Source organism: Carettochelys insculpta, chromosome 2 (assembly GCF_033958435.1).
Source record: "Carettochelys insculpta isolate YL-2023 chromosome 2, ASM3395843v1, whole genome shotgun sequence".
Lineage (NCBI taxonomy): Eukaryota > Metazoa > Chordata > Testudines > Carettochelyidae > Carettochelys > Carettochelys insculpta.
Genome location: NC_134138.1, coordinates 74,531,861 through 74,559,080, shown reverse-complemented (window position 1 = coordinate 74,559,080; position 27,220 = coordinate 74,531,861). Strand labels below are relative to the sequence as shown.

The window sequence follows — 27,220 nt, the reverse complement described above, 5'->3', positions numbered from 1 at the left end:
TTAAGATGTTATACAACTATTGATTTCCAATTTGAGATACAGGTTAAACCTTTCCAGTTTGGCACACTCGGGTCCAGCCACATCTGTGGTCCGGCATGATTTTTAGTTAGCAGGACACCCACTTATCATGGGTTTGGCTATATCTCCTGTGGTCCTAGAAAGCTTACAACCAATGGTCCTGGCTCTCAGGGTTCTGTGCTGTTATTTAGCACCAATTTATCCCTAAATGCTTTCTGAGAGCCCAGTAAGCAGCAGAAGTATTAGTAATGCTGCTAGATAATACTGACTTCCACTGGTTCAGCACCAGTCAGGTCTCAAAAGTACTAGATTAAAGAGGTTCCACCTGTACCTCTAAAGGGGCTGGTTTTCAGAAGGTACAGAGCACCCATTTTCTCAACATCCTCTCCAAAAAAATCATGAGGAGTTTTGAAACTCTTAGCCAATAAAAATCTAAACTTTAAAAGCTTGTTTTTAAACAGCTCTGTACATCAAATCGAATCAAATTAGGTGCTACCTCAATCAATAGCAATGCCTTCAGCCATAACAAATCAAACCAACACAAACACACAGTGATGCCTTCAAGCACATTCATCAATTATGATGAAGAGATGATTTAATAGTAGTGTAACTTTACCAATCCATACTTTCAAAACTTGGCTTCATTGTGACCAAATCCTCCAATGCAATGGATGCGAATTGTTTAAAGCTATTTCCTTCAATGGTCAAAGAGCACATTGATATGAATGAAGAAATTGAAAAAACCCTCAGCATTCTCTGAGTTTCAAGCCTCAGCACTATGATTACAGTCATAGTAACTAAACACAGTGATTAATTTTTTTTTTTTTACCATGAAAGAAAAATGGGTCAAAGTCAGCTCACAGAACCAATCCGATATACGACATGTTTTATAAATTAAAATTATGCAAGCTCTTCCTGGCTTGCATCATCCTTGTATTTCAATTATTAAAGTCAGGCATCCAGTCTAACCAGAAAGACACACAAGCACCAAATGACATAAGCTAAACTTCACCACTTCCACACCATCTCTGCAATGCAACCTTAACTCCACCCCTTCTGGAGCTGACAGCCACTGAGTTGGACATTGTTATACAATGCTCATGTGCTCTGTTCCCAAAATGTGCTTTGTAAATAACAGAATGCTAGTAATGGTACACTGGGGCAGAGTTAAAACGGTGTGGCAGGAATTGGTGAGACATGTACCTTAACCTTCTATTTCCTGGCTTTGGAGAAGTTTAGCCTCTTTCCGCATATGAAAGGACAACAAGCCAAAACCAGGTTACTCTAGCTCTATGCTAATTAAGTTATGGGATATTTATAGAACACATTTCCTTATGGAGGCAGGATTGCAGTTCTATTCACTTATACTTGGAAGGAATATTTTAAAAAGAGGAGAAGTCTGGAAACTACACATTCTGACAGATGAATGGAACAACTCACATTTTAGTTCAGTAAAGACTGTCATTATAAATGTCAGTTTAATTTAATTGTCAATTTGAAAAATGAATGATCTTTCAGTATTTTTATCTAGGGTTAAATGGAGAAAGAACAGGGGACATGAAGTAGCGGTATTCTTCCAAGCTCTGCTCACAAAATAAGCGTCACCCATGCCAATTTGCCAAAATCAATTGCCGTTCACAGGAGATCATGCAAATGTTCGAAACTTGATCATGTGTGTTCTTTGGGCTCTTCGAGATGAGCTTCCCTTGGTGGGGTTTGAATGTACCCCTGGGCTCTGTTATGTACCATAAAAGTGCTTAGTTCTTTTATGGTGGGGGGAGAAGTCTGGGACAGAGTCAAGGAAGAGCAAGGAGTAGTAAAATTCACCAAAATGCAATATCAGAAGAAATGGTGCAGATCTGTGAATTCCTCATCCTCTCCTTACATGAGAATGAAATAACTAACAATGACTATTTTTAAATGATCAAGACTAGGTATCTGAGTTAACCAGATCACTGAGATAAAGGAGACACCTCTCAGAGTTATTATTTATTCCAGTCTCTTGGCAGATTTACATATCTATTCACTGATTACACTGAATTAATATTTAAAGGGTTCCCCTTACCTAACCATAACAACTAGCAGCTTGCTGATGTCTTAAGCAAAGCAGTGTCCATGTCCACAATACAAGTGTTTACTGGTGTGGGCATGCCAGTATACTATACTATCAGTGTTCCCAGGGGCACAGCTGTACCAGCAAAACTGTGATTTATACTGGTACAATAAATTCATTGTGGGGTTGGGTGAGGATGGTGCAAGGTAGTCCAGTTTTAGGTATAGCAGTAAGAATGCATCTTTTATTTTTAAACTGACATAGCCGTACCAGCAAGATCTGACCTTAGCAAACTAAGTTATGAATACAAAAGAAACACTGGGTTTAGGCCATCTGATTTTAATTTTTTTTAAAAGAGTAAAGAACAACAGGAATGCAAAGATTGAGAATTTTATTTTAAATTAAAGTCTGGGGAAAGAACATTGAAGTTAAGGGTATCTTCTAGAACAGTGTTTCTCAATCTTCCTATAAAGTAGCCCATTTAAAAAAAAAAAAAAAAGTCATAAGTACTCCCAGACTTGTCTCACGTACCCCTAAGGGGGCGCATACCAACAGTTGAGAAACATGGTCCTAACGAAATCTGAGGTCTTGAAACACGTGCCATTCAACCTTTCCAGATTACTGTATCTGTGTGTTTTGCATAGCACCAAATTACACCTCACTTAAAAACTACTTACAAAAACAATCACAGAAGGCTACTACTGCAAACTTACTGATTTTCTACTATTTTATCATCTGATGGAGTAGAAATATTCTATAGTAACCATCCAGGCAACCCTCGCATACCTTGAATTTCGCATAAGTTGGGAAGGGCTTGGGGGGATGGGTTGGGGTCCTGTGAGGAGGCAGGGCTGCAGGGGGGGTGGGAGGGTGCAGCTGAGCTGGGGTGTGCAGGGGGTTGGGGTGGGGGTTGAGCGCAGCCAGGGGGTTGGAGCCAGGGCCAGAGGGGTGGTGGGTAGGGGGGTTGGAGCTGGATTTGGAAGCCCCAGGCACAGGTTGAAGCCGGAGCCCCACATGCTGGGAGGTGTGAGCTGGGGTCGCGGGAGGTTGAGGGGAGTGTTAAACACTGTGAACCAGGGCAGGGAGGGTTAGCTGCGGGGGGTAGAGCCCCCGTGAGCGCTGGCGGCTGACAGCCCAGCACACATGGGAGCTGGGAACCCAGCATATGCTGGGAGGGGTGGGGGGTGAGCTGGGGACTGAAGTAGGGAGGAATTGAACAGGGGTGAAGTGGGGCAGGAATGGGTTGAACTGGCAGGGGAGTTAGAACCCCTGTGCCTGCCGGTGGCGGCTGACAGCCAGAGCCCCAGATGTACAGGGTGAGCTGGGGCCACAGGGGGAATGGGGTGAGTTGGGCAGGGGGGTTGAACAGGGGGTGCACCGGGGGGTGGGGTTGGAGCGCCGCACAGCACATCAGGGCTGCAAGCTGGAGCCCCACACACAGATTAAAGCCAGAGCCCTGCACACAGAGGGATGAGCTAGTTTCATAAGGGGTTGAGCCAGGTGGGAGAGCAGTTGAACGGGGGTGCACCAGGGCAGGGTGGAGTTGGAGCCCTGCACACACTGACCCAGCCACATGGGGATGGGTGAGCTGGGGCTGCACCGGGGTAGCAGGGGGCTGGATCCTGGCCTGTGGGAGTTGGGGCATGTGGAGGTATGAGGGTTGGGGCTGCCCCTGCAGGGGCTGGAGGAGAACCCCAGGCATGTGGCTGCAGCTCCCCACTGGGGAAAGTGAGCTGGTGCATGTGGGGGTGTAAGCTGGGGCCATGGGGGCAGAGGAGTTGGTGGAGGTTGAGCTGGCAGAGGGTTTAAGCAGGGGTGAACTGGTGCGGCTATCAAGTGGTGCTGCTCTGGGAAGCGCGGAGAAGTGGGTTTTAGCCCACCTGGCTGCCCACAGCTGTGAAAAGCTAGGGAGGCTGAGAGCCCAGCAGCTTCACCCTGTGTTAAACTTGTGTTGAAGCGAGTTTAGTGCAACATGAAGCTGTGTAAAGTGGGGGATAACTGCACATACATTTCGCTGTAAGGCCTATGAAGCAGTAGAAACAAGTCACTGTCTGAATGAACTTTTAGGTTGTACTGACTGACTAGGTTTTTTTTTTTTTGTAGCCTATTGTAAAACTAGATGAAGATCAAAAGGAGGCGATGTACCCCCAGGAAGACCTCAGTGTACCCCCAAGGGTACTCATACTCCTGCTTGAGAAACACTGTGCTGGAAGCCAAAAAATAGACTATTTCTAACTGATCTAACTTAACATGCACAATAAGCTGCATTTTCATAGCACATTCTGTTACTGCAAATTATGGCTAGCCATGCAAAAAAAAAAACAAACAAACAAAAAAACCCCACAAATTTTAAAAGACAAATTCCTTTTGCCACAGGCCTAATCTTAATTTTGAAGTTAAAATTGAGCAGTGGATGTTTCTGGGTTTCATGAAAAAAAATAAAGACTGATTCTCTCCCCCTTTCCATGCAATAATCTCACACAGCCTACTTTTCAAAACTAAAATTTTTTACATAGTTACCACTGCAGCTCTGTGCCCTGTGTTCATTAAAAGGGCTCTTTCAAAATGCAGTTTAAAGCAGCGACAAACATCATCTAAATCCACAAACATGCACTCGTACAGACAGATTGCCAGCAGAAAGTTGGACTATGTTAGTTTATATTAGAGGGGAATTTGACCCATAATTTATGTGTATGTGCAGCACTAATGAGCATCCGTAAATGTTAAGTGGCGCAAGAAGTGTTCCCTCTAATTTTTCCACTCATATGCAGAGTAAATGTTATGTTCATGTGTGGATGTGCACCACCAACAGAAATACACACTGCTGGCAGTGGGCACTCTGATAATCAGCTGGGCTGCTGCCTGAGAGCTCAGTTTATAGGGAATACTAGGCCTAAGTCAACCAAGATGGATCTCGCAGGCCTCACAGGATCACCTAGCCCCCCAGCAGCAGTCTGCTGCTCTCTGGTTTCAGTGGGACCAAGGAGTGGTGGCCCACAGCTGGATAGAAGGGACCACAACCAGAAAGTGGTCAGCATCTGGAAAGGGAGCCCAGGAGCGGGGCCCAAAGGCCAAATAGGGAATTTACCTTCCCTGCTGTGGAAAAAGCCCTGGTCCAGGACCACTCAGGTCTCAAGGCTGCTGGACGGTTCCCTGTATCTGGGGTAATTTGTAACTTACCAGCATTTAGGTAAAGTTTAACTTACTGTAATATAAAAAATTAATGTTGAAGATTATCACAAGCTTCCATATTTACCGTCTTTATCTTATTCTATACCACTGCTCAGCAGGACCTTAATGTTTAGAGCTCACAGATGATTGCCTTAAGCTATGGATCCCTACCTCAGCCATCTGTAAGTTCTTCTGCCAAAGGAGGATCTAGCCCACGTGTAGCTATATTTTTGGTCGAGGCCCAGTTCCGCTATGCATCCTGTTCAGGGACATTTTTACTACATTTGGCAACTTGAGGAGCATTCCCTGCCACCGACTGTTACGTTGTGCAGGGGTGCGACAGCTTCCACAGGTCCCAGGCAAGGTGTCGGGAGGCCCAGGGCCTCAGCCAGAAAGGGCAGTGCCAGGACACAGCCCTCAGTGCTGCCTGAACCACAGCAAACCTCAGAGCCATGCAGAGCGCACAGTGCAGCACTCCAAGAGCAATTTAAAGAGGCCCAGGGCACTAACCATGGCCCTGCCACAACAGCAGCAGTGGCTGCTGGGAGCCCAGACCCCTTTGAATTGCTGGGTGCTCAAGCAACTGCCCTCTTTGCCCTTCCTATCAGCAAGCTTGACTCCATGTCCTCCTACTCCATTCAGTCACCAAATTACTGCCTGCATTATTAAATGGAAAGAGGCATGGAAGCTGCTGCTGTTGTTTTAATCAGAACAGCTACTTTGTGCTGTGATCTGCTTTGTTTTCACATTTAACTGGACAGATAAGGTAGGAATAGTCACCAACCAGTCTAATTCAGTCCAGTCCAATCCAATCCATGCAGTGGTATTTATAAACTGGGACAATATCTTGGGCTGTCACAGACCAAAGTCCTATCTAAAAATCAGACTGTTTGCAGGGAGGGTCTGAATGCTTGTGCATATTAATGTGTGCCAGTAATATTATGGTATGATATCAATAAAAAAGCGTATCTACTATTAAACACACCAAAGTCACTTTTTGCTAGAAAAGGACATTACCTGGTAATTTAAAGACAAAATGGTCAGCTACTGTGTAGCAGATTCTTTTCTTCAGCATCAGGAGTTTAGCTATGAAGTAGAAATAGTCTATAGGAGTGGCACCATGGTAAAACACAACAAGTCCAGGTCCTTCTGGTATTTTTTCCATACCATGAACCTCATAACCTGTTAGAAGGACAAGGTACAAATGATATCAATGTTTTATACCCTTCATATGCCAGTTTAACTTTTCTTGAGGATGGTAAGAAGTTACAGAGCAAAAGGAACATAAGAACTGCTATAAAGCAGTTCAATAGTTGGTGAGAAAGATGCCAAAAGCAGATTTCCCTGCAATTAAACTATTTCTCTGAAAGAAAAGTAATTCCACTAAACACAAAACTTACTATAATACAAAAAGCTATCTTACTACCTGAAGCTATCAAAATTTTTTTAACTTATGCTTTTCCCCAAAGACATCACTGCTGAAATCTTACAAATCATTCCTATCACTTATGCAATTGCTATAATTTAAAAGTTAAAATAAGGAACAGATGTGGGGAGGAGGACTGGTACATAAACCACAGTTTGAAACAGTTAACAGTCTTATGTCAGTTAGGACAGAAAGTTTTGACTTGATAATGTCCTCTTCACTTTTTTTTTTTTAAAAGCAAAACACCCGCAAATTTAAAAACCAAAACCAAAATCTCTTCTTAGGAAAAATACAGAGTGGTGGCAAAGAAAAGTACTGAAAACAATTTTGGGACTTGTACCGAAGTTTTAAATACGTTTATTAAATGCTTTGTTGAAAGACATTCCATGCACACACCCCTCTCTTGCCTTTCCCTCTTTAGCAGCCATTTCTAATGGTATTTTTCTGCCCATCCATGTTAACTGTACAAAATGTTCAGCTGTAGAGGTTGAACCTCTAAAAACCGGGGCTCACTGTTCCACCAACATCTGTGGTCTACCATCTATCATCCGATAGCACCAGCATCTCTGCCACCAGGTCCTTAGATGTAGTGATAGTACTGGTACCTGAGGAACCAAATGCCTCATGGGTACTGCCACACAGCTCCTTTGGTACAAAAGTGGTCAACTTTGCCAGAGATCTTTTTCTCAGTTTGAGAGCTCTGGGGACTTGTACTCCTCTTTTTTGTGCTTTTCTGAGAAGAATCTATAAATTTCATCTTTAGCTTGACCAGAGTTTGATGTCCTGTGGACATTCCTGTGGATTGCTGCTTTGGCGAAGTCCCAAGACCTGGTCTCACAGAATCATAGAAGAGCAGGACTGGAAGGGACCTCGAGAGGCCATCAAGTCCAGCCCCCTGCCCTCATGGCAGGACCAAGCACTTTCTAGACCATCCCTGAAAGCCATCTATCTAACTTCTTCTTAAATATCTCCAGTGATGGAGATTCTACCACCTCCCTTGGCAATTCGTTCCAGTGTTTGATCACCCTGACAGTTAGGAACTTTTTCCTAATGTCCAACCTGAACCTCCCCTGCTGCAATTTCAGTCCATTGCCTCTTGTTCTATCCTCAGAGGCAAGGAAGAACAGTTCCCTCCCTCTGCCTTATGACACCCTTTTAGATACCTGAAAACTGCTATCATGTCCCCCCTCAATCTTCTCTTTTCCAAACTAAACAAGCCCAATTCTTTCAGCCTTTCTTCATAGGTCATGTTCTCTAGACCTTTGATCATTCTCGTTGCCCTCCTCTGGACCCTCTCCAATTTCTCCACATCCTTCCTGAACTGCGGTGCCCAGAACTAGACACAATACTCCAGCTGAGGCCTAACCAGCGCAGAGTAGAGTGGGAGAATGACTTCTCGTGTCTTGTTCACAACAGACCTGTTTATGCATCCTAGAATCATGTTTGCCTTTTTCGCAACAGCATCACACTGTTGACTCATATTTAGCTTGTGGTCCACTATAACCCCTAGATCCCTTTCTGCTGTACTCATTCCTAGGCAGTCCTTTCCCATTCTGTATGTGTGACACTGATTGTTCCTTCCTAAGTGGAGCACTTTGCATTTGTCCTTATTAAACTTCATCCTGTTTACCTCAGACCATTTCTCCAGTTTATCCAGATCCTTTTGAATTATGATCCTATCTTCCAAAGAAGTTGCAACCCCTCCCAGCTTGGTATCATCTGCAAACTTAATAAGTGTACTTTCTATGTCAATATCTAAATCGTTAATGAAGATATTGAACAGAACCGGTCCTAAAACAGACCCCTGCGGAACCCCACTAGTTATACTTTTCCAGCAGGATTGAAAACCATTAATAACTACTCTCTGGGTACGGTTATCCAGCCAGTTGTTCACCCACCTTATAGTAGCCCCTTCTAAGTTGTATTTGCGTAGTTTATTGATAAGTATATTATGTGAGACCGTGTCAAATGCTTTACTGAAGTCTAGGTATACCACATCCACCGCTTCTCCCTTATCCACAAGACTCGTTATTCTATCAAAGAAAGCTATTAGATTGGTTTGACATGATCTGTTTTTAACAAAACCATGCTGGCTGTTCCCTAGCACCTTACCACCTTCCAAAGGCTTGCAGATGATTTCTTTAATTACCTGCTCCATTATCTTTCCTGGCACAGAAGTTAAGCTGACTGGCCTGTAGTTTCCTGGGTTATTCTTGCTCCCCTTTTTATAAATGGGTACTATATTTGCCCTTTTCCAGTCTTCTGGAATCTCTCCCATCTCCCACGATTTACCAAAAATGATTGCTAAAGGCTTAGATACCTCTTCTATCAGCTCCTTGAGGATTCTAGGATGCATTTCATCAGGCCCTGGTGATTTGCAGACATCTAATTTTTCTAAGTAAATTTTAATTTCTTCTTTTCTTATTTCAACTTCTACACCTACCCCTTCTTCACTAGCATTCTCTATGTCAGGCATTCCTTCAGATTTCTCACTGAAGACCGAAACAAAGAAATCATTAAACATCTCTGCCATTTCCAAATTCCCTGTTACTGTTCCTCCCTCCTCACTGACCAATGGCCCTACCCTCTCCTTAGTCTTCCTCTTGTTACCAATGTATCTGTAAAAAGCCTTCTTGTTTCCCTTTACGCCTGTAGCTAGTTTGAGCTCATTTTGTGCCTTAGCCTTTCTAACCTTGCTCCTGCATGCTCGTGTTGTTTGCCTATATTCATCCTTTGTAATTTGTCCTAGTTTCTACTTCTTATACGATTCCTTTTTTATTTTGAGATCATGCAAGATCTCCTGGTTAAGCCAAGGCAGTCTTATTCCATGTTTTCTATCTTTCCTACACAGTGGGATAGCTTGCTTTTGGACCCTTAATGATGTCCCTTTGAAAAACTGCTAACTCTCCTCAGCCGTTTTTCCCCTCAGTTTAGCTTCCCATGGGACCTTACCTACCAGCTGTCTGAGTTTACCAAAATCTGCCTTCCTGAAATCCATTATCTCTATTGTACTGTTTTCCCTTCTACCCTTCCTTAGAATTGTGAACTCTATGATTTCATGATCACTTTCACCCAACCATCCTTCCACTTTCAAATTCTCAATAATTTCCTCCCTATTTGTTAAAATTAAATCTAGAACAGCTTCCCCTCTGGTAGCTTTTTCAACCTTTTGGAATAAAAAGTTGTCTGCAATGCAATCCAAGAATTTATTGGACAGTCTGTCCCCTGCTGTATTAGTTTCCCAACACATACCTGGATAGTTGAAGTCCCCCATCACCACCAAATTCTGGGCCCTGGATGATTTTGTTAGCTGTTTAAAGAAAGCCTCATCCACCTCTTCCACCTGGCTAGGGGGCCTGTAGTAGACTCCTAGAGAGCTTGATATGACAAGGGTTGGCAATAATTTTCACAGGGGTTCACTTCACAAATTTTGGTAAGCCATCATACGACACACATTTCTACCATATTAATGAAATTACCTCACCTTTTACTATAAAAAAAGACCACAGTATGTTCTTTACACAGCAAAGTAATTGCACTTAATAACGATTAACTGAATACACAAACATTTATCTCAGAAGGCAATTTATATTGCAAACCACTTTGTGAACCCTTGTAAAATTTGTAACAACACTAGCACTAAACTTTTACTTATAACTTACATTCGTTATTGAAAGCGTAAAAAATGAAGTGAAACTCAGCATGAAGATGAAAAGCTTCCAGTGGAGCATTAACAAGGCTGGTGAAGTCAGGTGTCAACCTGTGCAAAGTGGGGAGGGCCCAGCTCCAGGACCCCAGAATGGGGTCTTCCTGAGGTTGAAGGGGAAAGTCTGGAGGCTAGCCTAGCACAGCCAGTCAGCCCTTCGGTGCTGGCCAGCCTGTGCTGCCCAGCGGTCCAGCAGTGATTTAAAGGGCTTGGAATGTCAGGTGGAATAATTTCCTCCACAGCCAGCAGTCATGGTGGGCCAGACAGAAATGTTGAATGGGAGGTATCTGGCCCAAAGGCTGCATTTTGCCCTGCCCTGATCCATTTCAGGAGTCTAAGTGTTAATTCATGACTCTTTCTTCTACTCTCTGTCAAAAATTTAAGGTGAGTACACTTCTGTGATATACGGAACTATCCCAAGCAGCAAATGACCATAACTGACTGGAATCCCCTCTCTGCAGGAAAGGCAACGTTTTAACCTGAGAGAGATAAACATGCCCTTTCTTGGGGTTCTTTCCCTGCAAGAGCAGAAAATAACAAACATCAATAAAGACAGGGAGATACCAGTTTGTCGAGCCAGTATAAAAACAAATATCAAAGTTAGGGAGGCTTTTATATATACTTTTTAAAGGGCAAGGGAATATTAGTCATCTAAAACCAACAGAAATTATACTAGCTACTCTACATATTAAAACAAGGTTGAGAACTAATTACCTGTCAGTCTCTACTCATGCACAGAACAAGGGTGGTTGAAAAGAAACTGAGGATTGTTCACCCATGCAACACTAGATAGCCACCAGGTAGGGCAAGAGACAGAGAGAGAGCCCAGACGGGCATCAAGTGGACTCTTCTATCTACAATCCCTGAAGTGAGGTGCACAGATGAGGATGCACCAAGAGTGGGGCACCCACAGAGACACCACTGAAAGAAATAATCCTTACAAAAAACAAGAAGAAAAATCCCCCCCACCTTACAGGGTTTGGGCAGATCCATCATGAGCTAGGCATCACCTGGTCACATGAGATATTATTCAGAGTCTAAGAGTTCCTGTTTACTATATACAATGCTGGGGACACTTATTAATCTCTTATCAGTTTGAGATTTAATAGGGAAAGGGGGGGAATATCTCCACTGGCCCGAATGTTTTCTGCTTTCGCAAAAGACAGACAAAGCTGTTAAACTGGCATTTTAAAGGGCCAGGTAGAGTAAAGAATGTCTGAAGTTGCAGAAAGATTGGCCATAGCTATTGAAGTAAGAGTTTTCTTTTGTTTGAATGCTCACAGAAGGTCTCAGTTCCTCTCCTCACCTGGAAAGAAATCACTAGTCCAGGGGTCTGCAACCAAAACAGCAAGGAGAGCCATTTTTTTCAAGTTTAGTTACAAAATAAATACTTCAAGAGCCGCAGTGCATGTCAATACAAGGCAGTCCTTAATAAATAATGTCAAACCGTACTTTTTGTAACCCCTATTTTAAGCACAGCACACACACACACACAATGATTTGTGCTAGTTAGTTTAAATTACTTTCACCCCTGGATTGGTGAGCAAATGAGGACAAGGAAAATGCTGAGCCTGGAGAGAGGCTCCTGAGCAGGAAGGAGCAATGTTGGCATCAACCTTCCATGTTGAGGAGGAACTAGACAGCATATTCCCTGCAGGTGGTACTCAATGTCTCACCCACTCTCCTGGCCAGAGCTAAAGCGCTGCTCCTGCTCGGTGTCCCAGGAACTAATGCTGCTGCTGGTTTGAGGCAGCTCAAGTTCCCGTGCTGTGCACGAGACCTGGTACCAGCTCCCTACCCACTTCTCAGGAGGCAGCAGTGCACCCTGTCTCCCCGCTCCCTGTATGCTGCTGGTGGAGCAGGGAGCTCTCCTGACCTGAGCTCTGCAGCCGGTCCTTGCCTGGACTGCAGTTATTGCCACGGCAGAGGAAGACAGAGGAGCCAATTCTCGTTCCATCTCCCTGAGCCCATTCCACCTTTCCCTCCCTTCTCAGCCCCCTGATCCACTGACCTGCACTGGGCACAGGAAGGGAGGGAGCCGACCAACGTGAAAGACACAGGTGGGCAGGAGGAGGGAAGACATAGAACCATCCCCTCTAGTCCTCCCCACCCCCACCCCCTTGGGGCCAGACTGTTCTCTCCCAGGGCCCAAATGAAGGCATTACAGCTTGAGATGCTGCTGTCACTGACTCTTCTGTGGCTCCCTGACCTGCCGCTGCTGAAATAACAGGACTAAATTCAGTTGGTTTAATGGCTGGATCCCTCCGGCTGCCCTGCCAGCCATTACACTAACTGAATTTAGCCCCACATTATTTTAGCAGTGGCAGGGCAAGGAGCCACAGAGGAGTCAGCAGCAGCGTCTGGAGCCGCAAATGACTCCTTAAAGAGCCGCATGCAGATCCGGAGCCACAGGTTGCCAACTCCTGCACTAGTCCATTTACCCATTCTGTAAAGAATGCAAAGTCTCTGTCAACAGGTACCTCATCTATCATCAGCTGTAAAGAAAGCTGGAAGCGGCAGAAAGGGAAAAGGGATAGAGAAGCTGCTAAGCTCTTTGTTTCGATGGCAGTCTTAAGCTCTAAGGAAGACACAGAGTTACATCCAAACCTATCTGGCCTAATCAACGCAAGCAGGATCAGATATTGCCTTTTGGTTGGTGAGAGGGAAGAGTCAGTCCCTCCTCTAAATATGATTTGACGGTAGGGGAGTTGAAAGAGTCAAACACAGCAAACTGAGGTGCTGCTTATGCTCTTAATCTTATCCTCTGCCCTGACAATCATTAGACACACAAGGTGGCCTGAAGAAGAGCTCTACGTAAGCTCAAAAGCTTGTCTTTCTCAACAACAGAAGATAGTTCAACAAAATATATTACCTCACCACCTTTTGTTTTTAATATCCTGGAACACATGTAGTAAACAAAGCACACTGCCATTCACAATCACATGTTTGTTTTCTGAGCAAATAAGAGCTACATGAAATTTGCAAGCAAATAAGAAAAAGGAAGATGATAGGCCTAAGTCATTTAACTACAGTGGCAATAGCTTCAGCATTTGGAAAACCATCAGATCTTGCTTACCATGCCATATTCTTGCATGTCCATCCCATAAGGTTGCCAGCATTTGTCTTGCACCATCCCAGATATCATTGGAATAAGCCTCTCTCAATTCATTCTTCCTCTTATAAACATGAAGAAAAATAATGGAAATGTAGAGAAGGAGGAGAATAAGTCCAGGAAGTATAAAAACAATGATGAGTGGAGTAAACACCCATAAAAGGTAGGCCACATAATTCAGATAGTCCTCAAGGTATTCCACACCAGTCCAATCTTGCAATATGTAAATCAGGCAGCATACATAGGTCATAGGTACCTGCCCTGACATACAGGATTCATTTCCATGTGTCATCTCCTGTTTAAAAGAGAACAAAACAAGTCAAACTGTCTGGAGGTCATGGAAGCTTCTTAAGCTAGGGCAGAAAAAGAAAGTGTTATTTTATCAGACAAAATCAAACTTTTAAAAAATTAAGTGTAATTAAATTAAGTTTAAGTAAATGAAATGAAATGAAGTGTATTAATTTAAGTGTATAATGTCCTCAAACTATCTTCATGAAAAGCAGAACGGACATATGATTACAGTGATGGCCATGTAAAATTTGAGTTTTAATTTGTTTTATTAATTCTTTTGTGCCAAAAGTTGGAATTCGCTGGCATAACATTGGACCCAGTGTCAGAGGTAACTACAACATAGTGGTAGAAACTTAAGAGACATTCATCTTTTGTTATTTCAAATACTTTTTAAGAAAAAAAAACATGTAGAATGTTAATTTTATTTCGCTGTTAATTCCTCCAAATGCTTACACTGAAGCTCGCAAGTAATCCACCAACCACAGCTACAGCAGTAGGATGCAGGATTGAAGGGTGTTTTCTCAAAGAGGTAGGTTCCAAGTAATTTAGGAAAGTGATATACACATCACATGTCATAGAACTGGAATGGACCTTGAGAGGTCCAGGCCCCTGTACTCACAGCAGAACCTACTGCTATCCCTGACTACCTTTTCTTTTTTTTTTTTTAAATCTATCCTGCCACAGACTCTTGAAAGGCCCCCTCAAGGATTGAAGTCACAACCTGGGATTTACAAGGCCAATGCTCTAGCCACTTAGCTATCCCTCCCTCGCAAAACCATTAAGTCCATCCAGAAACCTACTGATGGCCAAGACCAAAGTCACAAAGAACAGTCTGGGAGAAACTCCACTCAACAAGGTCATAGAAAGAAAGACAGAGGACAGGAGGATATTGTCAGCATACTGAAGACAATGCAGCTCCTTTCCACATATAAGTTTTCTTACCAGTCTCAGTTAAACAAAATTGCCAGAGAAATGGTGAGGGGTGAATGATGATGGAACCTGAGGCAGAAGAGCACTTGCCCAAAACCACTGGACTCCCTCCCAGAAACAAGAACAATAGCCTCGATCTACAAAGATACTTTGGTACTGCAACACCCAGCACTGTCTAAAAAAAAAAAAAAAAAAAGTTCTTGCTGCCTTAAAAAAAAAAGTTGCAGGAACTGCAAGATCAGCACAGCCTGAGTGTAGCCAGACAGAATTCCCCTGCTCTACTCCATCTTGCCTGCCCCTCTTAGGTGCCTCAGAGCACACAGCACAAAGAAACAGCACAATCTTGGAATGGTTTGAGAGAACACTGTCCAGTGCCTCACAAACACAGATGTGCTATGTCAGCATGACCCTGGACAGATAAGAGGGCTAACAGGCGAGCTGTCGGCCTTGGGGCTTCAAGCTGCCCTTGGCTGGTGTTGATAATTGATCCACCCACACTTTGTCCTAGGAAGGGGAACTTTACTGCCCATGTGAAAATTTGCCCCGTTTCTAGAAATTTAGTTATCTCTGTCCTTACAAGTGTAACTGCCTTGTAAGCGCCGGCGTCACAAAGATGAACCAGTACAATTGGTACCTTGAGATAAGGAAGAACCTACGTGCCCCAAGCGGTGTATAAAGAGGGGCCCGGCAGCCTACTCAAACTGAGCTCCAATTTCCTGTGCCTGCCGGTCGGGTAAGGTTACTGCCTCCCAAGGATCTAGGGGACCCCTTTCCTCGTACAGTTCTTCCCAAGGGATTCAGTGAACGACCTTGGCTACGCCGGAGTCGAAGGATGCAGGGGTGAGAATTATACCTGCAATGTTTTTTTTGTGCACGTTTAATAGTAAGAGCTCTTTAGTCTGAGGTGTCTCGTCCTCAAATGGGTAACTTTTCTCTAATTGACATGTCATTTGTATCATCCTGGTATAGTAGCTAAGCAAATAGAGCAATAACAGTACAACCATTAAGATTTTATCTAACTTTTCCTGCAACTGTAACCATTAAGACTTTATATAATTCTGTAACCATTAAGATTTTCATTTCTGCTTTGTAATAAATACTAACCATGTTTAAGCTTCAGCCTGACTCCTCCTAGTTTCTGTAACTCGGCCAAACACAAACACAGAACCTTAGCCGGTTTGGCTACATTCAGCCTGGTCAGTGGTAAGGTGCAGTAAAAGCTGGGCGCTGAATCATGCTGCCTCCATGGAGCAGACTCTTGGGGCACCTGTCAGCCTCACTGGCTGCCCACTGCAAAGGGACAGTCTGTCTTAGCAGTTAAAGTCTTGGGTGAATCTCGGGGGCGTCCGTCAGCCATCTTGGCGGCCTGCTGCGAAGGGATGGGCCGTTCTAGCAGCTAAAGACTTGGATGTAAAATAGGCTCACAGACCACTCATTACCCGGCCATCAGCTGACACTGAGTTAAGTGTCTTAGCGCCCTATTCAATGAATCAGGGGAAAATGGGCATCTTAGAATACAATCCACAAATCCAGCATGCTAGGCAGGGAGCATCTAAGGTAGCTACTGAGAAATGCCAGTGATTCATGAACTGGAAGATGTTCCTAAATCTTGTGCAGGGCCTGGGCTAGTAGATGTGCTCAGAGACTGCCCAACTTCACCAAAAAATCCCACAGAGATGTGGAACCACAACCATTAGATTTTTCAGCCCAGTGCATTAGGGTATTCATCTGGCAAGATGGAGCCACTGTTTCAATTCTCCCCATCTCACCCCTGCGGGGGGGAAGTAATCCTCAATTAGGTGAGCACTCCAATTGATAAGCTCTACTGTGATTATCAGTCTCTCTGGCCTAATATTTAACTAAAAAGTGCAATAATATCAACAGGAGACATTGAGGGAGACCTACATCCGAGTATCCCAAAGTGCAGCATTTTAAAGCACTCATCTGACACGTGGCAGATCTCAGTTCAAATCCCTCGTACAGGCAGAATAGCGGAACTGAACAGGTTCTAGGTATGTACCCTAACCACTAGGCTGGAGGTTGTATGGGAGGATTCACCTCCTTTCCAAACATCCCAGCTGCTGAGTATTGAGTCAGGTAACCTCTAAAGGAGAGCTACTGGATCAGGGGCTCCACAAGTCAGGTATCTATTTTCCCCTGGTTCATGGACTACCTGGGGCCACAGACAAGAGACAGGTAGTGCACGTGTTCAGAGGAAATGAACTCTTACCACAAAAAGTTACTTAGGCAGTGAGTTAGCTTAAGCGCTTACATGATTAAGCAGCAGATAACTGGAGTTTTTGTGAAAATCACTTCGGCAGTATCTGAGGACTTTGCAGACTGCGTAAAGAACAGTTTTGTTCACTTTGCATTCACAACATTGGTTCTTGCACTAATGAGCAATTGTCATTATCTTGCTACTGGGCATGACTAAGGCTGCTTCTACACATGCCTCCTCCCATTGGAGGTGGCATGGTAATGAGGCAATTCAAAGCAGGCTAATGAAGTGCTAACATGCATATTCAGCACCTCATTAGCATAATGGCAGCCACATGAATTTCAAAGTGCAGACTTCAAATTGCAGATTGATGGTGTAGATGAGGGCAGCTTCAAAATAAGCACCCCACTTCGACATTCCCTCTCTCCCACAAAACTAGATCAGAGTAAGGGAATATTGAAGTGGGGTGCTCATTTCAAAGCTGCCCCCATCTACACTGTCAATCTGCAATTCGAAGTCTGCACTCCGAAATGTGAGTGGCTGCCATAATACTAATGAGACGTTGAATATGCACGTTAGCACCTCATCAGCCTGCTTCGAATTTCCTCATTATCATGCCACCTCCAACAGGACATGGCATGTATAGAAGCAGCGTTAGACTCCATTCATACTCTTCAGTACACCCATTTCAGAACAAGATAGTGAGTATTAGCAGGACACTGGCAGATACTGCAAATATTAAATGACTAAATACTGTCTTAACCTGGAATTAGATATTATCACATCAAGTATTTATGGAGAAAACTCAGAGTCTTTAAATATAATCTTAAGTTTGAATGTTCATATTTTCTAAGATGTAAGAGCAGTTCTTCTGTGCATTTCACATGTCTCAGACACTCAACTTATTTTAATCAGTCTTCCCAGAAATATCCTACAATAGTGGTGAAATGGCAACTTTCAGGCTAACTCATTAAGGTATTAGCGATCCAAGGAAGAAGTGGGAAGAAAACCAGCCACCATGTAAAAACCCAACAGATTTCATCTTTAGCTATGATACTGCTATCAAGCCTCTACCAAAGAGACTTCAAAAAGAAATCCACAACCCTTCATGTTACCATATCTTGTCCATGCCTCACTCTGGCCATGGTATACCTGCCTCTCTCTGAAACTAACATTTTCCGCCTATTTTTAGTTTCAGTCAGCACTAGGCCTGTCTGCCACCACTAGGCGTGTTAAAATTAGGGATGTAAAATCCTGGTTAAACAGTTAATCAGCATATAAACCTACTGTTTAACTTGTTTATGAATTAAAGGGGGGGGGCAGCTTCAGCATCATCCCATCTGCCCCCTTCTTCCCCACAGTGGCACACCGGGGACCCAGGCTGCTCCAGGCCAAGGCAGCCCTGGTTTCTGGTGCCCCAGGGTGCACTGCTGGCAGCAGAGTTCCGCCAGGCCAGAGCAGCCCTCATCTGCGGTAGCTCCAGAAGCACCAGAGGTAGGGGAACTCCAGACCAGCCACAGCATATATCAACTTGGCAGTAGCTAGAATGACAATATTTCTGACGTGGATAAAGTAGATCTAGTAGGGGAGAGGTTGTTCCTTATCCACCATTTCTGAAAGAACATAAGCTTTTACTGAAAGTAGTTTACAACATGAAGAGTCTCAATGTACATTAATAAGCCCAAAGAGACATCATTCCATCATTTCTCAGCTGCCGCTCATAGTTTTCCCAAGCAACGGACAACTAAAAATCTCACTGTGGCTATTCAGAATCTGGAGGGCAGAAAAAAAAAAAAAGAACAAAACAAAACAAAAAAAAAATCACTTTCATCCAACTTGTACTTGGCACAACTGTGAGCATCTGTGAGAGATGGATAGTGAAACTATTTTCTACAGTAGCAGTAGCAGCACCCTTCAGTCTACGTAGACCATGGATCGCACCCTTTGTAGTTCCGTTTGGCATCCTCATTTGCAGCGTCGGCTGTGACTGTGAAGACCCACATGAGAGTGACAGTCCTTGCTTCATCTGTTGCACATGTAATGGGTGTCTGGCAGGTCCTTGCTGTGCTTTCTGTGGGCTCGCTTCTCCTTTGCTAGCTGTCTGATCCTCTACTCACCCTTCTGAAGGCCCCTCTATAGTTCCTGCCTCCATCTGTTGCGATCGTCTGCCAGTTCCTCCCAGCTGTCTGGCTTCATGTCTACTTCCCTGAGGTCTCTCTTGCAAACATCTTTGTAGCGCAGCTGGGGGTGATCGGGAGGTCTTTTGCCAGAGGCTAGCTCGCCATACAGGATGTCTTTTGGGATCCTTCCACCATTCATCCTGTGGACGTGGCCAAGCCAGCGGAGCCGCCGCTGCCTGAGGAGGGTGTGCACAGTTGGGATTCCAGCTTGCTCAAGGATGGTAGTGTTGGACACTCTGTCCTTCCACGATATTCCAAGGATGCGCCTGAGGCAGCGCAAGTGGAAGACGTTCAGCTTCTTTTCCTGGCGGGCATACAGGGTCCAAGTCTCGCTGCCATAAAGGAGGGTGCTGAGGATGCAGGCTCTGTAGATTTGCATTTTGGTGTGAGTGTACAGCTTGTTGTTATTCCACACTCTCTCGCTGAGTCTGGACAGAGTTGTGGCTGCTTTACCGATCCTCCTATTTAGCTCAGTCTCCAAGGACAGGGTGTCAGTGATGGTGGACCCGAGGTAAACGAACTCGTGGACGACCTCTAACGTGTAGTTGTCAGTGCTGATTGATGGGGAATCAGCAACGTCCTGAGCAAGTACATTTGTCTTCTTTAGGCTGATGGAGAGCCCAAAGTCCTTGCATGCTCTGGAGAACCGATCCAGGAGCTTCTGAAGCTGGTCTTCTGTGTGTGACACAACAGCAGCGTCATCTGCGAACAGCTTATCTCTGAAGAGGACTTCCCGCACCTTAGATTTAGCTTTCAGCCTTGCAAGATTAAGCAGTTTCCCGTCAGATCTTGTGTGCAAAAACATGCCCTCTGTTGAAGATCCAAAGGCGTGTTTAAGGAGGAGTGCGAAGAAGATCCCAAACAGTGTCGGAGCAAGGACGCATCCTTATTTGACGCCACTCCTGATGCTGAAAGCATCCGATAATGTGCCATCGTATTGGATGGTTCCTCTCATGTCTTCGTGGAAAGACTGGATCATCTTGAGTAACCATGGCAGACATCCTATCTTGTGCAGCAGTTTGAACAGTCCATCCCTGCTGACCAAGTCGAAGGCTTTGGTCAGGTCGATGAAGGCAATATAGAGTGGCTTCCTCTGCTCCCTGCATTTCTCCTGCAGCTGCCTCAGAGAGAAGACCATGTCAATGGTAGATCTCTCTGCATGGAATCTGCACTGTGATTCAGGATACACCCTCTCAGCAATCTTCTGTAGTCTGCCGAGGATGACGCGAGCAAACAGTTTACCAGTGATGCTTAGGAGGGAGATTCCATGGTAATTGTTGCAGTCGCTTCTGTCTCCTTTGTTCTTATACAAAGTTATGATGTTAGAGTTGCGCATGTCCTGTGGAACCTCTCCCTCTCTCCAGCACAGGCACAGTAGCTCATGTAGGGGTTCCAGGAGAGTGTCTGTAGTACACTTGATTACCTCTGGTGGTATACCATCCTGGCCCGGGGCCTTTCTTACTGCAATGCTGTCGATGGCTTTCTTCAGTTCATCCACAGTTGGTTCCTGGTCCAGTTCATCCATTACTGGCAGGAGTTCGACGGCATCGAGGGCTGAGTTGACCACAATGTTCTCGCGTGAGTACAGTTCAGAGTAGTACTCGACCCAGCGCTCCATCTGTTTGTCTTTGTCAGTGATGACTTCACCAGATGTGGATTTCAGAAGTGCCATCTTGTTCTGGGTGGGTCCTAATGCCTTCTTGATGCTCTCATACATTCCCCTGAGGTTACCCAAGTCAGCACTGGTCTGGATGCTGCTGCATAGGTCGAGCCAGTAGTTGTTGGCACAGCGCCTGGCCGTCTGCTGTACTGTTTTTCTGGATGCTCTGAGCACTTGCAGGGTATTCTGGCTCGGCGAACATTTGTACTCCAGAAGCGCCCCAAACCCAGGCACCCACACACTCCAGAAGACGACTTCAAAAGTTTAAATTAAATAAAGAGACTGGAGAATAAGTGAAACAGAAACTCCCCATTTCTGTAGCTAAAAGCTAGAGCAGAGGTTTTCAAACTATGGGGCATGTCCTCCTGGAAGTCATGGAGGAATGTTCAGGGGGAAAGGGGAAATAGTGGGTACACCAGGTGGCTCATGCCAGTTCTGTGCAGCCCCTACAGGGTGTAGGGAGAGAGCACCACCGCCACCCTGGACCCTCTTAAGCAGCCCACTCAGCCAGTGGGTCAGTACTAACATCAGCTTCAGCTACACCAATTTCCATTTCCAGCAGCCTCCACACCCAGAGACCATCACACGGGCCTTCCCCCACCCTTAAAACCTAAGAGAGAAGGGGCTAGCAATGCAAGGCAGAAGCAGCTTTCATATGAGGAGGCTTAGGCTGTACTATTTATTATTAAGGATTTGTATATTTGAAGCTGATCGGTGACGGTTGATGGGCAGTCAGGTTTAATTAAAGGGCACTCTTAGGTTTATGCATGGGCTGTCAAGCATATTTGTGCATTTGTCTATTTTAGTTTGTATGGGGGGGGGGGACAGACAACCATAAATTGTAACGCAAAAGGGGCTCAGTTCAAAAAGTCTGAAAACTGCTGAGCTACAGGGAAGACATAGAACAAGAGTGGCAAAGGACAACTTTCTACTTCATGTAAATGAATAATTATCTGTGTTGTTTCTTCTGTAAAGGATTTTGACACTGTGATTCAGGCCTGTCAATTTAAAGTGAAGGTAACACAATCATCTCTTCATGGAGCTCCCAAGTGTATGAACTATGGTTGGCTCCCTTATGCAACAAACCATGAGCACATCATCCCAGGAGTCTGCATATGCCATTAACTCCATGTTTGCTTTTATACTGAACTCCAAATTGTGATCCTGCTTTAACAAGGCCAGGAACAGGGACAATCATGGGTACTTCAGAGAACACATCACTATTGACAACCGACTAAGAAAGTGGCATTCCACAGAGATGGTATGGCTAGACAAGTAGAGGTTTAGGCTTTCAGGCATGGAAGGCAGATATTCGTGCTGGCGGAATCCTGCTTGTAGCCATAAACCTCTTTAGTGAAGGAACTGGACGCCCTGTTAGGGGAGGAGAGGGAAAGAGAGACTTCCTTTTTCCTTTGCAACAGCCAAAGCAGGGATTAAGTACCCAACACATACCTGTCAGCCTGCCCCTAGTTTAAGACATTAATCTTATGAGCTTCATCAGTGCCCACAGACAATTTCCAACCACAAGATAATCAAGCTGCACATCAGCTTTTTATCACTGTACTTCACTGACTCTCCTTCCCTAATTTATTTTCATATTCATCTCTGTCTTGTTATAGGCTTTGAAATAACTTCCAGACCTCACAAGGCTACATACATTCAAAGCCTATTTAACTGTGGACGTTTCATTACAATTATCTCTGTGTTGTTCATAACTTTTTCAAACCTAATTTCTGAGGGGAGGGGAGAGCAAACTTTTTACACTGCGTACCACTTTTCACCCTTGCAATTAAAGACCCCCCAACCTCTGTAATGGAATCCAAATTGATGGAAATTTGGTTATGCTTATATGAAAAAGAATCTTTCAGCACACATAAGAAAATAAATATGTAAAAACTTTATTACTCCATACATAAATGTGAATATACGTACATAAAAACTGAAATATACTTCTATATTTTTAATGAGATGGATGAGCGTGAGACCCAGCAGCTGATGGTGCTGCAGCCCCCTTATGAAATTTCGTGTCTCCTCCCCTCCCTGCCTCAGGGGGCCCATACCCAATTTGCACAACCTGTCTTAAGGGTTAAGCTGAAAGACTTGTCTGTGTGCAAGCCCTGCAAAATCTGGCTACCCTTTCATACGTAATTATGTAATATGTTTCTATTAAAACCACCAATTTATGAGGTGCTACTTTCAAAACTTTGGAGGTTTTTGTTTTGTTCATATTAGAAATGCCTCACTGTTACCTTCCCCTATGGTGTCTAAACTTCACTCCATCACCAGCACATGGGGCCTCTAGCATAGACTTCAACCTGCAAAGACCCAACTCAAAACCCAGAAAGGTTGTTTCCTGTTATCCAGGAGAATATTCTCAGACCCCTCTGCAATTCATTTTGTGAGAAAGCCTTGTTTTTCACTCTAGCAAGTCTAGGATCTGTTTTGACTGTAAGTGTCAGCGTTCCAAAGCCCATCCCATCCTAAAATCCAGCACTCCTTGTTTTCCAAGGCATAGCAAAATCAAAGGTTCCACAGGCTGAAACTGACCTTGAAATTACACACCTGGGTTTTGGGTAAATTTCCTCAATAGAGCTGTTATGTCCTTGAAATGATTTCCCCTTCTAACTAGCATCATCTGCATATTTCCCATATTTAACTTCAGGCAGATGGTTTTTCATTCAGATTCCAATTTCCTTCATAGAGTGGAATAGTTTGAAGAGCTCATTGTCTGCACTGGCCAAGAAAGATACACACAGCTGTGTGTCATTTGCATAATAACATTGCTGCACATTGTTTTCTTACAATATTTCTAAATTACTTTAATTGATGGTTGAATAAGACTGGTGGCAAGATTAAGGTTAGGATTAAGATTTCCTTCTTTGGAGAAGAGAAGCAGCAGATGCCCCTCATGAATCTCCGGAATATGTCCAAGAGATTTTAGCTAAAACAGGTCAATGTGTTCATAACTACACCAGCAAAGAGTACCATTACCCTGCCTATAACATCAGTTGCATCTGATATTTCAAGCAAAATTAACATGGTCATGGGGGAAAAAAAATCAGTGCTGATGTCTCATGTTCATTTATTCTTTTATGTAGAGAGAATAAATGAATATTTATGTAAAATTTTACGTAAAAGAATAAATGGACATAAATCAGACATCAGGAATGGTAATGTACAGAAGCCTGTGGGGGAACACTTTAATGTCCCTGGACTCTCAGTAGCAGATTTAAGGGTGGCAGTCCTGAAACAAAGAAATTTCAAAAATCAGATGGAGAGAGAAATCTCTGAGCTGCAATTTATTTGCAAATTTGATTCCATTAACAATGGATTAAACAGAGACTGGGAGTGGTTGGCACCTTACAAAAACAGCTTCTCTGCCCTGGGTGTTAATATCTCCTCATTAGACTCTGACAATGGGTCATATCCCCCTGTCTGATCCGACTTGTTTTTTCCACTTTTGATATGTACTGTTGATAATGGGTCATTTCCACCTTGCTGAATAGACATTGTCAGCTCTGGTCCTCCCTTTTACTGGGTCCCCACTCTTTAAATACCCCTCTGAAACCACCACCCCCCACTCATGCATCTGATGAAGTGGGTCTTTGCCCACGAAAACTTCTGCTCCAAAATATTTGTTAGTCTATAAGGTGCCACAGGACTTCTTGTTGTTCACTAAATTGACCATCACTTTTCCATAGACTCCAGTATTCCATCCAAACAAGATGAGTACGGGGAATTGATGGGAGAGTTTCTCCTGTCTACCCAGCACAATGCAGACCCCATGCTGCAGTAAGCAGATCTAACCTACGCTGATTTCACTTACGCTACTAACAAACTGCATAGTTAAGATCAGCTTTCCCCTATGGTGTAGATCTGTCCTAAGGAATATACTCGAAGTTATTTTGAGAACATTTTATGGCCTGTGTTATACCCAAAGTCAGTCTAGGAGTTTAATGAATACGTGCATTAAAAGCATTCTTTTCCCATTATAGTCTAATAAAAAGTGCGTGTACACAACAAACGCCACCCCCCCAACCTGCCAATCAGGAAAAATTATATTAAAAAATTGCTAAAACAACTGTGTTCAAATTTGGCTGCTCTGTAAGCTTTAAGGAGCTGTAAGAAATAAGACATGTCTGAAGAAAATTGTTTCTGCAGTGCTAAAGCCATATTATTTAAAGTGAGAAATTCCTGCATGGAGTCAAATGCATCATGGGTTTTTTTGATGGAAAAAAGTTAAAGCTTCCGAATATGTGGGGACAAAAAAATAAGTTTAATGTAAATTACCTGCAAAGGCTGCAATTCTATAATTAAAAACAGATTCAGAAAGCCCTTAAAGACCTGTTGAATTTAAGTTAAGGAAGCTTTAATTTTTTTTCTCCCAATAAAAATATTCTACAAAAGGTCTTGTGAAGTTCTCTGAGCAAATACTTCTATATTGAAGACACCTTACCTGGATTTCTTATGATGCTTACTGATCTGATTGTGAACAGAAGTATTTTTGAAGTTGTGTTTCAGTAGTGATTTATGTCCAGATTTTGGGTCTAAACAGGCTGTACCAGGGTCATTTAACTGATTAGTGGGTTTGCTTAAGGCAACTGACACTGATCATTTCCTGAATCTACAATGTGTTTATAATTCCTGTGGTATTACATTGTTAGAAAATAAAGACTTAATAATAAAATTATGCTACTTTCTCTTAAAAAAGAAAGATCAAAAAGCACACTTTATGAGCGCACCAGCCCAGGCTGCTCCGAGGTGCACCACAACTGTTCATGTTGGCAGGTAGCACGGCAGCAAAGGACATAGCACACTGAGGGCTTGTTTACACAAACAGAAACAACAAGAAGTCCCGCGGCACCTCACAGAGTATCCGCAGAAACAACCACAAGTCGTGGGGCACCTCACAGACGAACACATCTTTTGGAGCATAAACTTTCATGAGCAAAGACCCTCCTCGTCAGCGGCGATGAATCTCCACTGCATTGCAAAAGCTTATGCTCCAAAATATCTGTCAGTCTGCGAGGCGCCCCAGGACTTGCGGTTGTTTCTGCGGATGCAGACTAGCCCGGCCGCCCTCTGACACTCTACGCGCACAGAGAAGTAAAGCGGGCGGGGCGGGGGGTCCCGCACCTCGCCGCTCCATTGTATGCGGAGGTCCCGGGGAGGAAACGCGCCGCTGCCCTGGCATCTGGTCCACAGGGCTCCCGCCAGCAGCCGCCGTGCCCGGGCAGAGGGAGTCCAGGACGGGTGCTCCGGGAGAGGCCGCGCCCCACATCGCGCTGCGGCCAGCCCGGCACCGCCTCCCCCTGCCGAAACCCACCGGCGGCGCCGCGCGCCGCTCGGGGCACGCGGGCGCCTCCTCTCCTCTCCTCACCTCGCTCCGGCGGCGGCGGCGGCGGCTCGGACTCTGGTCCTGCCTCCGTTCTGAGTGTCGCGTTTTCTCCTCCCGCGGCCGCCCCCGCGCAGGCCGTGTCCCGCCAGGGCGGCTCCCCCCGGGGCCAGGGCTGGAGCCGGGGCCGAGTCAGGGAGACGGGGAATACCGGCGCCACCTCGTCTCCCCGGCAAAACCCTCCGGACCCCATTGGGTGCGGCGCCTGGCGCCGCTTCCGGCGGAAGCAGTTCTCGGTGCGCACGCGATGACCGGGCGGGCGGGCGGCCGCCGGGGGTGTCAGTGCCGGAGCCCAGCTGCCCTCCTGCGGCAGTGGCCAGGCCGCCCAGCGCCCCCATCCTGCTCGGTCCTCGCGCAGCCGCTGCGGCGCCTACTGCCCAGGTGCCCAGTGGTGGCCCGGTTCTCCAGCTCGCTGGCCTGGGAGATGGCCGTGAGGTCCGCAGCCGCTCCCAGCTGCCCCACGGCCTCAGGCCCATCCCAGGCGGCCCCGGATTTTGCACCTCTCGTGTCCACCTTGTGCTATGCCCTTGGCTCTCCCGGCGCCGCAGTCCGGGGCCTGGTCTGCTGCTGACCCCGCTGCCACGGTTGCTTGGGCTGTGAGAATTACAGAAAAGTAGGGCTGGAAGGACCTCGGGAGCCCGTCACTTCCAGCCCCTGTGCTTCAGCGGGACCAAGTGCACCGTCCTAGACCATTAGATTTGGCCAACCTGGTCTCAGAAACCGAACTGGAACTACAAGAATCCCGCAGCTTCCCTTTTGAGTCTGTTCTAGTGCTTTTCTGCCCTTAGGGCTTGTCTACACTACCACCTTCCTTTGAAGGAAGGATGGAATTAGGGTGTTGGGAGTTTACTAAAGAAGTGCCACCCTGCATAGGCAGCTCTTCATTAAGCAGATCCCCCCCTCCCCCGCAGCAACTTTGAAGTTTTTAATTTAGAAGTACCGGCATGCGTCTAGCCGCAGCTCACTTGTCGGTACTTAGAAGTGCTGGGGCAGCTTCAAAGTCCCATTACTCAGAATTTTGCCCCGGCGCTTTGAAGTACCAGTGGGTGAGCCGCAGCTA

General features: G+C 45.0%; 1 protein-coding gene across 2 annotated transcripts in view; it reads right to left on the bottom strand.

The window, feature by feature from the left end:
* LOC142009324 (DGAT1/2-independent enzyme synthesizing storage lipids-like) overlaps positions 1–26,333 on the bottom strand; it is a 38,369-nt gene extending 12,036 nt beyond the window's left edge. For both annotated transcript variants that reach the window (XR_012644432.1, XM_074987173.1), the window contains exons 1-3: positions 26,146–26,333; positions 13,451–13,781; positions 6,260–6,424 (exon numbers count right to left, since the gene is read on the bottom strand). Coding sequence is in view for 1 of the 2 variants with exons in the window: in XM_074987173.1 (XP_074843274.1) it covers positions 6,260–6,424; positions 13,451–13,778 (493 nt within the window). In the remaining variant the exon portion in view is untranslated. The remainder of the gene's footprint in view (positions 1–6,259; positions 6,425–13,450; positions 13,782–26,145) is intronic.
* Positions 26,334–27,220: the final 887 nt, after the last annotated feature.